This window comes from Lissotriton helveticus, chromosome 11, assembly GCF_964261635.1.
Source record: "Lissotriton helveticus chromosome 11, aLisHel1.1, whole genome shotgun sequence".
NCBI classification, from domain to species: Eukaryota; Metazoa; Chordata; class Amphibia; order Caudata; family Salamandridae; genus Lissotriton; species Lissotriton helveticus.
Window position 1 is genome coordinate 602,367,920 of NC_136072.1, and position 12,589 is coordinate 602,380,508.

Here is a 12,589-nt window from a genome sequence, read left to right on the forward strand (position 1 = left end):
TATATATATACGCACACACACACACACACACACACACACATATATATATATATATATATAACATGAAGGAAGGTCAATCATGGGTGATGATGGTCAAACATGGAATATTGCTATCTAAGTATATTTGGGACTCCCCTCTGCATCCCCGCTGTGGAAACATTTGTTATCTCTCTCTTGTGCCAATGAAAGTGTCAATAGCAGAGGGTATCCATAGAGGAAAAAGCGATGAGAAAGTAGGATGGCATGAATCATGCACAGTAGAGGGGTCAGCTCCTAAACTAAAGCCCACAATGGTAAATGTGGGCCAGTATTTCTTCTGTGACGAGAAAAAGACACAATATTGCATTCATTCACAAAATACTTGGACTCAAGCTAAAACGTGTATTCCCACATTGCTAACATAATTCAATAGTTGTTTACTAGTTTTGAGATACACAGAGACTCCTCCATACTTAAGGAAGCACGACATGAAACTCTAGCCACAGAACACATCAGACTGACGATTTATTAAGAAATACAAATAATTAATATTTAACAAAAACAGAAATCTTGAAAAACTGAAGTGCTTTTTAGTGGATAACATTATCTCCTTGGGAAATGACTGTTGTCCTTAAATTATCATGGTGTAGAAAACATTTACAAAAATATATTTATATGCTCTCCCATTAGGACAATATCTACCCAGAGAATGATATAAAGGAATACTTGGTTATGTAAAAGTGCATCAATATTTTGAGGGACACGACCCTCGTTCTTCAACAGTTGTGTCTATCTTAAAGCGTGGGAGTTTGATTTGATTTCCACTTATTCACACTCTTCATGCTCAGTATCTCCTGCATGATAAACCAAAATTGCTAGGTCCAATGGAAAATAGCAGCATTTGATATCCTTCATTTGATATTTGCAAAGTTGGGAGAGGTCACTTTTAGATTCTATTATTTACATTCTTACAATAGCTTAAATGAAGTTAAGGGTATAACATGCTTATTGGTCGTACGATCACCTATATATCATTTGTCCAAAAAGAACAAAGTTACAAATGTAAACACTATGTATATATAATTTAGATTTTATGAAAAATGACTGGCTTTGTGGTGCGCTATATGACTGTACGTTCTCTTCCCCATTAACAAAAAAGTTCAAGCGTAGGGTGGCTTCCTTTTACAAAACAAACCCTTGAATTGTAACTACTACTACAACAATGAGGTGTAGAAAATTCCTCATTTAGAACAATTTTTGCAGTTCGTTTTCTCATCCATTGCTCCGACAGCACAGTCCGGATTAGAGGAAAGAATACACAAAACGCGTGCCTTCTCTGTGCCTAAAGCGACAAGACTATGGCAAACCTGTCGAGGCACTGCAAAGGCTGACCAATAGAAAGTAGAATGTCTGTTCCAAGTATACAAGATCACATGTACGGGGCCCATCCAAGGTACATCTGGCAGAGCAAATTCTCATCAGTGGCTTCTTGTATGAGATAATGGACATGACCTTCAATAGACAATGGTAATCCTTTAACACGATTTCTGGTCTTGATCACCCCCTGAAGACGTTGTTCTATGTCCTGGACATGAGTCTTGGCCTTCAAATGAAAGAAAAAACGTTTAAATTATATAGTCAAAAACACTTCACAGGTCAACATATTATATTCGCAGCAACATCGTTTCCTAGAAAAGCAATTCAATTAGCAAATTGAAAATATTTCCAGACGTCTTATCATGAATACTTTTTTAAATGTTTAGTGTGAAATCGCTCTCCCTCACATTATGGAAGATTTCCTTAGCACCAGAGACAAAGGTTGTGCCTGTGCAGTAATTCTGTTTATTATATTTGAAACCACTGATCACAAAATATCACTTGACCTGCTGGAGAAATCAGAGCTGCACTTTCCTGGTTCAGATCTTTCCTTGACAATCACTCTCACAAGGTCAAATTGCAGCCATCATCTCCAGTACGGTCATCCTTCATTATAGAGACACTTAGAGCTCTGCCCGCTCACTATGCCTGTTAATTGGCATCTGGTCCCCATGCTCTATAACCTTGATGCTCATAATGTTAGGTATGCAGACCCTAATGTCTAGTAACCAGCTCTTTGAAGGAAGCCTAGTAGCATGCATCGAAAGCGCCCGTCTCAACACCCAGAAACCTGAGACCATACTTCTAGATTCCTCAAACCTATTGTACCTCCACTGCATCTGATCAGTCAGTGGGATTCCCACGAGCACCATCTGCCACTGTAGGTGGCTTGTTAACCAAAGACGGACCACCCACAGCTCAAGCACATTTGTGCAGGTGCTGCTCCAAAACTGACCAAAGACCCATATCTTCCTGTCACCCACAGGGTTTTGCCAGAACACTACAGCACTGTGATTAGTGTCCATGTTCATGGTAGCCTAAGCATGTGAAGGGCTGAAGAGACGACTAACCAAAAGGTTGAAGAAGACAGTCCACCAGTACAGGTCTTGATAATCGGAGTGGAAAATCTGCCACTAGACTCCCCTGATACTAGACCCACTGTGATCTCAGATACTACAGCCTTCATTAACCATTTGGCTGCAACAGGATGCACAAGGCCAGGAGGCCAAATAAATTCAAAACCTACAGAGCCAAATTCTGAGTCAGAAACATTGGAATCATCTCTCAAATATAGACAGCCATTTGAGGAGGAGAAACAACCTTCATGTGGGTTGTGCCTCGTACCAACCACTGTGAAGGTCAGCTTATACATCAGGAGAGACTTTGGAATTCCTGGCACTAATGTAAAAGTGCATGTCGTGGTGCAGAGTCATTGTCTGCTGGAGGTGTTCCCTGACCAGCACCTGGGACTCCGCTTTCACCCGCCAGTCAATCAAGTACATGCATACATGGACTCTGAGCATTGAGGTGAAGCTGCTGGAACCACCAGCACTTTCATAAAGATGTATGGATCAGTTGTCTGTCTGAATGGTAAAAACAAGAATAGCTATTGCTAGGATTCCACCGGCAACCTCAGATAAAGTCTGTGAATGAAAATGGAAATAGGCGTTCTGAAGATCCAGGGATGCCAATTAGTCTCCTGCATTCAGAGTCAGTAGTATTTGGATCATGGAATTCACCTTGAACGAGTCCTGTCAAAAGAACAAGTTCAGAAAGTGAGACATAGAATGGGTTTCAGACCGTGTGCATCATGGGGACCAAAAAGCAAAGGGAATAGAAAAGATGTTTGGATACATTTAAGACATCATTGACTAATTTCGTTAATGACTTTGTCATGTGGTCTAGCAAATTGATCAATGTAATTTTCGCCAGGACATAAATATATCGAACCAGAAAGCCAGGAGGCAATTGAGGTGCAAACGGTCAGGCTGCCAGAAGGAAAGACGTTTCCGCCAATCAGAGGTTGCTGTAGGCATGGCATACGAGTTCTGCTTCGAGTAGGATATTTGGATAACCACACGTTATAGTGACTGGTGAGCGAACAAAAATTGAGGATCACCCAGAGCATGCACGAAACACCTGGCAATCTCTCTGTGTGGGGCTCAAAAATGCTTTTTCACATGCAGTCATCACAGACCAGAAGAGGGCATTGTTAAACATAAAGGCTCCGCCACTGAGAAAGAGGGTTGCAAAATCTCATTCAGAATGCTAGATGGGCAAAATCAATTCCAAGACATTAGTTGCTTTAGGCACAACAGCTGTAGATGAGACTTCCTCTGAAGCAAGATCAAAGGATTAAGGGATGTCTCCTTTCATTGAAGTGTCTAGGTCAATCGCAATCTGTACATCCAGAAATAAGCCAGTATCTGTATTAAAACTGGGGAGGAGGTTATCAGCCTCTAAATGATCATTTTCTTTAAGCGCATAATACTTAGCAGGCATTGCGAGAACATTAGGGTCTGGGTATCAAAGTCTGAACCGAAAATCTCCCATAAGGAACATGATTAGAGTTTGCCTCAACTTCTTCCCTCACAACATGAATGTATTCTTCCGAAAACAGCTTTGAGAGCATCATCGTCGGCAGCTACGTGGGTAGTGCATGTATTGAGGGAGGCTCTCACTGAACGGGGGGATAGTGCTTTGGCAGGTTTTGACATCTTTTTAAGCACCGGGGCCCGTGCAGGCACAATGTCAGGGCCAGAGTGACCAAAGTCGCCAAGTCCGAAGGGACATGCTCCAACCTTGGGGTGAGGGGTGGCCTAGAGGGTGCAGGAAGGTCTTGGCCCAGCCGTCAACAGCTGATAGACCCAGAAACACCAGACTCATCTTTTTCAATGTTGGGATGTTCGCCAATGAGGAGGAAGAATTTGGTATTGGGGAACGTCGTTGAGAATTTTGGAATGGTCCAGGGAGCGGGAAAGAGGAAGAGGACTTTTTTCCAATGTTGCTTGTTTTGGGAAGATCTTTTAGGAGATTGTTCCCTTGCAAGACCCCAGACCACATCATAGACGGTTCTGGAGAAATTAACCTGAGTCAGGTACGTAAGAGTAAGGGGAATTTGAATTAGGCCTAAGGGAACTAGGAGGTCTTTGGCTTAACTCCAGAGAGTGTAGCATCTTTAAAAGAGCATAGTCGTCCACCACCTGCCCAATACATGACTTGTAAAAAAATAAGTTTGGGGCTCAAAATTTTGCTCAGTAACCCTTGTGCTAATTACCAAGGCTGCATTTCCTTTAGTCTTTCCTTGTGCCTCTTTAGCCCAACACCAGACAGTCCCTGCCATTTTATCTCACTCTTGCAGGTTGATTTTAACCCCTGCTTTCTTTTTTTGACGTTTAGCCATAATTCTCTTCCTCCTCCTTTACCTAGTTTGCATTTTCTCTCTTTTACACTGTAGCCAATTCTGTTGAGGAAAGATTAGTGCCAGTCCACAAAAATGAGTGTTGATGGGCCCACATGTCCCAAAGGTAACATGTAAGAATTAAACAAGATGCCTGGAAGAACACTACAATACAGATGAAAGCATGAAGTTTTGTATATTTATTTGATATATGCGTGTTTCTTCTGATTAAGTCTTTTAACAAAGGATCTTAGCTGCTGAAGTGGGATCACAGTACTGCTAGGATTGGAAAATGTCAGTTAGGCGTAAAAGATACATCAGTATCAATACAATTAGGTTTCATAGACACGTTGGAGCAGTCTCTGATATGGCAAGCTGCCCCTAGTGAAAGAGACTGGACTGACCAACCTAGGACTTTTTTTCACCTTCTAAATATTCTCTGCTATTCAAGGGCGAAAACAAGTACATTTATTTCCATTTGTAATGCACACCTAGCAGCCAGGGATTAATCAAGCTTCAAGATGCCAACAAAAAGAAGCAATACAATTAACAACAATGTTAGCACTAACATATATTATCACAATTATATCTTTATTACATAGACATTGATAAAATACCCCAGCACTACACAAACTAATGGGAAGCAAGATTGAGGTACAGTAAATGGATAACCATCCTGTTCCAGGTAATATATGTTCAGGGTTCTCTGGTGAAACCATGCCTAGAGTGAATGAAGGTAAGGGAGTTTCATAAGTCGTTCCTGCCACCTTGGGATGCTGTCCACCCAGTTTCTTCTGGCGCCACATAGGGGTGCAAGAGTTTCAGAAGGAGCAGTTCAACCAGTGGTGCAGTCCCCCAACAGTGTGCCGGTTACCTTCACGAAACTGGGACTGGTACAAAGAGATTTTCTTGAGCTACCTGGTGAAGGTGTAGGTAGATATGCAGGAGTTCTGACAATGTCTCAATAATCAGGGGCTGAGGATGACGTGTGTTGTGGCAAAAAATCTGTACAGCTGGAGAGGAGGAAGACAACTGAAAAATGAAGTGTGCGGTGGTGGCATGCTCTTAAAGGATAGAAACAAACAAACTCTACTTCCCAATAAAAAGTAAACTGTTCATAACCACAAGATGGAATTGTACTTTGGTCAGCAGCCAGAAACTCCCATGTACCTGGAGGAAGGGTATGCCAATACAAATGTTCTAAGAGAAATAAAGGTAATCCTGAGAACGTGTTATTAGTAAGGCATGAAAATAAAAGGCATTGAGACCCAGTTGTAAAACCTGAGCCAAGGATTTGGAAGTTGTAGAGGTCTCATATGATGTTGGGATTAAGAATACTAAATTTTGAGATTTTAAAACTATTAGTACAGGTATTAAGAAAAAAACCCATTTATCATCCGAGCGATGTTCTATGTTTTCTTTCACAATGCTGCATCGATTGAATGTTTTAGGTTTACTACATTTGGACTGCAATGATTACAATTAAAATGTCACAAAATCCTGCACACAAAAATGATTTAGTACTGGATACAATATATTAGCTCTGCATTACCTACCTTCTCGTTTACCACTTCACCAGTTTCATTCACTTGTGCTTTGGTGCTTCCCCGTGCTGGCTTACTCCATTCCACCAGGGGGTCATGCAGGAAAGGCTTCAAGACGCTATATAAGATTAAATGGGAAAGATTGACTAGTAACTATTTTAAAACGTGTGCAGTGATGAAAGACTGTTGTTTACAAAAAGTAACTTAGAGACTCATGTAGAAAGCATATATTTCAATACAGGAAATCAAGAATTTTCACTTAGTAATTAAAAATAAGATATTTGTAAATCTTTCATTCCTTACCTCATCAGGGGTTCTCTTTGGTCACGCATTAACCTCATCGTCACTTCACATGCTCTTCGAAAAAGACCTTCTGTTCCCATGGGACCCATTCCATTCACCATGTTATGAGTAAGACGGAATGGCACTATCTCAGGAACTTCAAAGGTTTCTCCCTAATAAAGCAAGAAATAATGACAGTAAGGATTCAATATGGCTGTACTTCATTTATCTCACTATTTAGGTTTATATAGTAGAACTAAACCTCAGGGTTACTGGCGTAAACTCACGAGTTTATAGAACTGTGTTGGCGCAGACATGCATCTGAAAGTTTGGGCAGAAGGTGATGATAATATACCTAGTGCCTTCTGCCTCATCAACTGCGATCACACTGGGTCACAACTACACGAGTAGCGAGAAACATTCCAAGATTATCCTTTGTTATTGTTTTCAACGTTGTTTAGAAATTGGGCAAAAAATGTAGTTACATTTTGTCAGCTATCTCTAGACATTTTCCAGGCCACTCACTCTAGGTGCAGGTGAGCATTCAGGTGTATGCCTTGATTTAAGGCTTTTTTGTGCAGGGGTTTCTAGCAACCCCTATCTTTTACTTCTGCCATTTGTACGTAGATGTTTGAGGGTTGTGCTGGCTGATTGTTTGATACCTCAATATCTTTCAGTGATATTATGTTACTGTCATTTAGACCTTGGACACGAAAATATGTTCTACAACATATCTGTGAACAATTTGTCTTGGGTCCCTTAATGAGAAAGGCCAAAATAAATAGTTTACAGAAGAGTCTGCCTAAAATAAACAAAACAATATTTTGTGGCATTTTGCTTTGTGTGGTCCCTCATCTTTGTTTGCGTTTCTATGTCTGTGTCTTATAAGCGTATGATCTAGAGTGTTCTACATAACTGAGTTCTATGATTGGCATCTAGAACATCAGTCAAAACTAGGGCCTGAGCTGAATAATATCACAGCTCCTAGTGGGATTATACAAGTGTACATGTCTTCATGTGAGCTTTAGAATAAGTAGAATCAAATGTGCCTGCAAGACTTCAGTCATTTTTCCAGAGTCCAACTTACAGACTGAATATTTTCCCCCTCTTTCATCAGTATCAATTCTACAACACTACTATTAAATCTTGATAGTGCGTTGGCCACAGTTCTCTTACCAATTACTGTGAGCTTTAAAGGAAGCTATTTTAAAAAGTTGTCAACATTTTATTTTATAAACCATTTTTAATAGATTTTGTCAGACAACAAAACATCATGTGATACAATATTCAGCAATGCGTGTACGAGCTATCAAACATAGTAAACGTAAGATATTTGGCAGGAGTAGATGGTTCCATACATAACAAAAAACATTCTGTAATAAACAACGACTAACTCCTGAATAAAGTTATCAACATAATATTGCACAATTCAACAATAGAACCTTTAAGGATGTTAGAAAATAGTGCATCAACATGTTTCTGAGTTGCACTCATGTATGTGACTGGGACACTGAATTTGAAAGACTTAAATCAGCTCATATCCTGGTGTGTCCTTCTGATTCATATTAAAATGCTTAATGATAAAACAATCCTGTATGATAAATGTATTACTTTAGTTTGAATACCTCTCATTGGGTTTAAAAGGCTGCAGAACACGTGGTTGCTTGATAAATTACAACATTTTTAAAATAGTCGGCATGATAAATTATAAGTCTTCTTACTAATTGCTTAAAGGCTGATATTGGTGACGGGGGAGGGAAATCAAAAAAACACTTATTCTATATTACTAACAATTCATTTTTATTAGCAGACCTAGCAATAAGTAGGCACAATTCTGCTTTGGCCAGACTTTGGCTGTTACAATTGGTGTTCTCCAACGCTGCTGGACGTGAACTATGATCTCTATTGCTTTGGGTTACATAGTAGGTGGAGCTGATGAAAAAAATGTCAGATTCTTTGTGGTTCAAAAGTGCTGTACTACTCAGTTCTATGGTGTGGAAAGGGCACTGATAAACGTAATTTCTGAAGGTCCTGGTCTGTGCTTCTTCGTAGCCCACTGTTGAATCCTAACAGCGGAGCTGGATACTTCTCATGTTGCCATAATAGAATCTACAATAATCTTGTTTGAGGCTCTAAAAGCTCAGTTGGTTGGGTAGGAGGTAGCTACAATTTTAGTACGAAAACTAGATATTTTTTCAGGGTATCAGTATTCTTACATACAAATACTCCAAAGATACCTCACCAAGAGAGACGTATGCCTGCCTGCGGTACCCCCTCCTTTGAGGTATTGACCTCACTTGCATTTTTAGAGTTGATCATCAAACCATCTCAAAGTCACGAGGATGAAGAAAATCCTTTGGCTTCTCATCTTTTTCAAAATTAGATCAATAATTGATGTCCAAGAAATAATCCCCTGTGCTCTCCAAGGGACTGGGCTGATGCAGACAACTGATGAAAAACAGTTGTCTTCAATCATTGATTTGTTGCTTATTAGGTAAAGGAATGCAGAATCACAGGATCCCACTACAAAGGTGGGAAATACAACATCCAAATCAAAATAAATAGCTGCTACAGGAGTACATACCGACAAATGCAGAAACAACTGGTTCTGTTAGAAATATCCCCTCAGCATCAAAAAGGATATGCAAGCAAAACAGACAAAACGTAACCTCCAGTATTGCAATTAAACATCCCCAAAAGAGTAACAGGTGCCATAGCTTTGTAGAGAGACACTCCTCAGCAGGGCTAGGTCTATGCCTGAACATAGCTTTAAGCTCTGTTCAGCAGATATAATTAGAAGCATTACACGACGCATGACTTTAGACAGATAAGGGATGGCACAGGGAAGGAATTTAGCAACAGTGGTTCGCCTAACCACACTCGCAGTAAAGTCCATTGCAAACCATCTACTCAAGTCTAAATCCATCTATCTTCCCTCTAATGTCAAGCTTTCAAATAAATATATACACAAACGAGAGAGAATACTTACCACCACTTGGACAAAAAGTAACAAAAGCAAAAAATTATAAAAAGCGTCCAGCTATAGAATAAATATGAGGCTAGATAGAAACTCTCACCATAACTGTGATGAATGAAGTCGACCTAAAGCATCAGTCAAATAACATGTCGCATACAAAAAAGTGGATTGCCCCAACAGCCTTTAAGACTACAGCAAAGCCCAAAGCTCAGCTAAACCAGAAATACATACTACACCCAATACAAAATAGCAAGGCAAAGTGCATCAAAATCCAACAAGAAACACTTCATTTCAGCAAAAAAAAAAAAAACAGAGGTGGCTATTCTCTAAAGAACTGTGTGACCAATTCCTGCACCATTCATAAAGGGGGTGGTGATGGACAGAGTATCTGAATTAAGCAGAACACTCCTACCCAGTCAAAAGATCAGGGCTTGATCCATCACCGTTTTTTAGCTCACTGCACCATCCCAGCTCAGAACCTGGCTACATGCAAATTAGTCTGACCCTGGCCCAGTGCATCATGGGAACAGGGCAGACCAAACTACCAAGCCAATTCTTAACTGGAAAGGAAACAAGCTTCCGGGGACCGGTTTCTGCCATTACAGCCGTCTTCGGCCCAGCTTGCTTGAATCCTGATGGTGCAGTGAGCAAGGGACTCACATCTGAGCATACCCTTCCACACTTGTGGTGGCCAAAACGATTCATAAAGGGGGTGGTGATGGACAGAGTATCTGAATTAAGCAGAACACTCCTACCCAGTCAAAAGATCAGGGCTTGATCCATCACCGTTTTTTAGCTCACTGCACCATCCCAGCTCAGAACCTGGCTACATGCAAATTAGTCTGTCCCTGGCCCAGTGCATCATGGGAACATGGCAGACCAAACTACCAAGCCAATTCTTTACTGGAAAGGAAACAAGCTTCCGGGGACCGGTTTCTGGCATTGCAGCCGTCTTCGGCCCGGCTTGCTTGAATCCGATGGTGCAGTGAGCAAGGGACTCATGTCTGAGCATACCCTGCCACTCCTATAGTGGCCAAAACGATTCAGAAAAGGGGGTGATGATGGACAGAGCATCTGAATTAAACAGAACACTCATACCCAGTCAAAAGATCAGGGCTTGATCCATCACCGTTTTTTAGCTCACTGCACCATCCCAGTTCAGAACCTGGCTACATGCAAATTAGTCTGTCCCTGGCCCAGTGCATCATGGGAACAGGGCAGACCAAACTACCAAGCCAATTCTTTACTGGAAAGGAAACAAGCTTCCGGGGACCGGTTTCTGGCATTGCGGCCGTCTTCGGCCCGGCTTGCTTGATTCCTGATGGTGCAGTGAGCAAGGGACTCATGTCTGAGCATACCCTGCCACTCCTATAGTGGCCAAAACGATTCAGAAAAGGGGGTGGTGATGGACCGAGCATCTGAATTAAACAGAACACTCATACCCAGTCAAAAGATCAGGGCTTGATCCATCACCGTTTTTTAACTCACTGCACCATCCCAGTTCAGAACCTGGCTACATGCAAATTAGTCTGTCCCTGGCCCAGTGCATCATGGGAACAGGGCAGACCAAACTACCAAGCCAATTCTTAACCGGAAAGGAAACAAGCTTCCCTTTTCTGAATCGTTTTGGCCACTATAGGAGTGGCAGGGTATGCTCAGACATGAGTCCCTTGCTCACTGCACCATCAGGATTCAAGCAAGCCGGGCCGAAGACGGCCGCAATGCCAGAAACCGGTCCCCGGAAGCTTGTTTCCTTTCCAGTAAAGAATTGGCTTGGTAGTTTGGTCTGCCCTGTTCCCATGATGCACTGGGCCAGGGACAGACTAATTTGCATGTAGCCAGGTTCTGAACTGGGATGGTGCAGTGAGCTAAAAAACGGTGATGGATCAAGCCCTGATCTTTTGACTGGTTATGAGTGTTCTGTTTAATTCAGATGCTCTGTCCATCATCACCCCCTTTTCTGAATCGTTTTGGCCACTATAGGAGTGGCAGGGTATGCTCAGACATGAGTCCCTTGCTCACTGCACCATCGGATTCAAGCAAGCCGGGCCGAAGACGGCTGCAATGCCAGAAACCGGTCCCCGGAAGCTTGTTTCCTTTCCAGTAAAGAATTGGCTTGGTAGTTTGGTCTGCCATGTTCCCATGATGCACTGGGCCAGGGACAGACTAATTTGCATGTAGCCAGGTTCTGAACTGGGATGGTGCAGTGAGCTAAAAAACGGTGATGGATCAAGCCCTGATCTTTTGACTGGGTATGAGTGTTCTGTTTAATTCAGATGCTCTGTCCATCACCACCCCCTTTTCTGAATCGTTTTGGCCACTATAGGAGTGGCAGGGTATGCTCAGACATGAGTCCCTTGCTCCCTGCACCATCAGGATTCAAGCAAGCCGGGCCGAAGACGGCTGCAATGCCAGAAACCGGTCCCCGGAAGCTTGTTTCCTTTCCAGTAAAGAATTGGCTTGGTAGTTTGGTCTGCCCTGTTCCCATGATGCACTGGGCCAGGGACAGACTAATTTGCATGTAGCCAGGTTCTGAACTGGGATGGTGCAGTGAGTTAAAAAACGGTGATGGATCAAGCCCTGATTTTTTGACTGGGTATGAGTGTTCTGTTTAATTCAGATGCTCGGTCCATCACCACCCCCTTTTCTGAATCGTTTTGGCCACTATAGGAGTGGCAGGGTATGCTCAGACATGAGTCCCTTGCTCACTGCACCATCAGGATTCAAGCAAGCCGGGCCGAAGACGGCTGCAATGCCAGAAACCGGTCCCTGGAAGCTTGTTTCCTTTCCAGTAAAGAATTGGCTTGGTAGTTTGGTCTGCCCTGTTCCCATGATGCACTGGGCCAGGGACAGACTAATTTGCATGTAGCCAGGTTCTGAACTGGGATGGTGCAGTGAGCTAAAAAACGGTGATGGATCAAGCCCTGATCTTTTGACTGGGTATGAGTGTTCTGTTTAATTCAGATGCTTTGTCCATCACCACCCCCTTTTCTGAATCAATTCCTGCACCAAGCAGGTCTAGTATTCCAG

At 42.1% G+C, this 12,589-nt stretch overlaps 1 protein-coding gene across 2 annotated transcripts in view; it reads right to left on the reverse strand.

Annotated features, from left to right (window-relative positions):
* Window positions 1-480: 480 nt before the first annotated feature.
* ATR (ATR checkpoint kinase) overlaps window positions 481-12,589 on the reverse strand; it is a 340,021-nt gene continuing 327,912 nt past the window's right edge. Inside the window, exons 45-47 of one of the 2 annotated variants that reach the window (XM_078666419.1) lie at window positions 6,604-6,755; window positions 6,313-6,418; window positions 481-1,582 (exon numbers count right to left, since the gene is read on the reverse strand). In XM_078666419.1, coding sequence (XP_078522545.1) covers window positions 1,409-1,582; window positions 6,313-6,418; window positions 6,604-6,755 — 432 coding nt within the window. In that variant the 3' untranslated portion in view covers window positions 481-1,408. The remainder of the gene's footprint in view (window positions 1,583-6,312; window positions 6,419-6,603; window positions 6,756-12,589) is intronic. The other variant, XM_078666418.1, reaches the window with a different exon arrangement.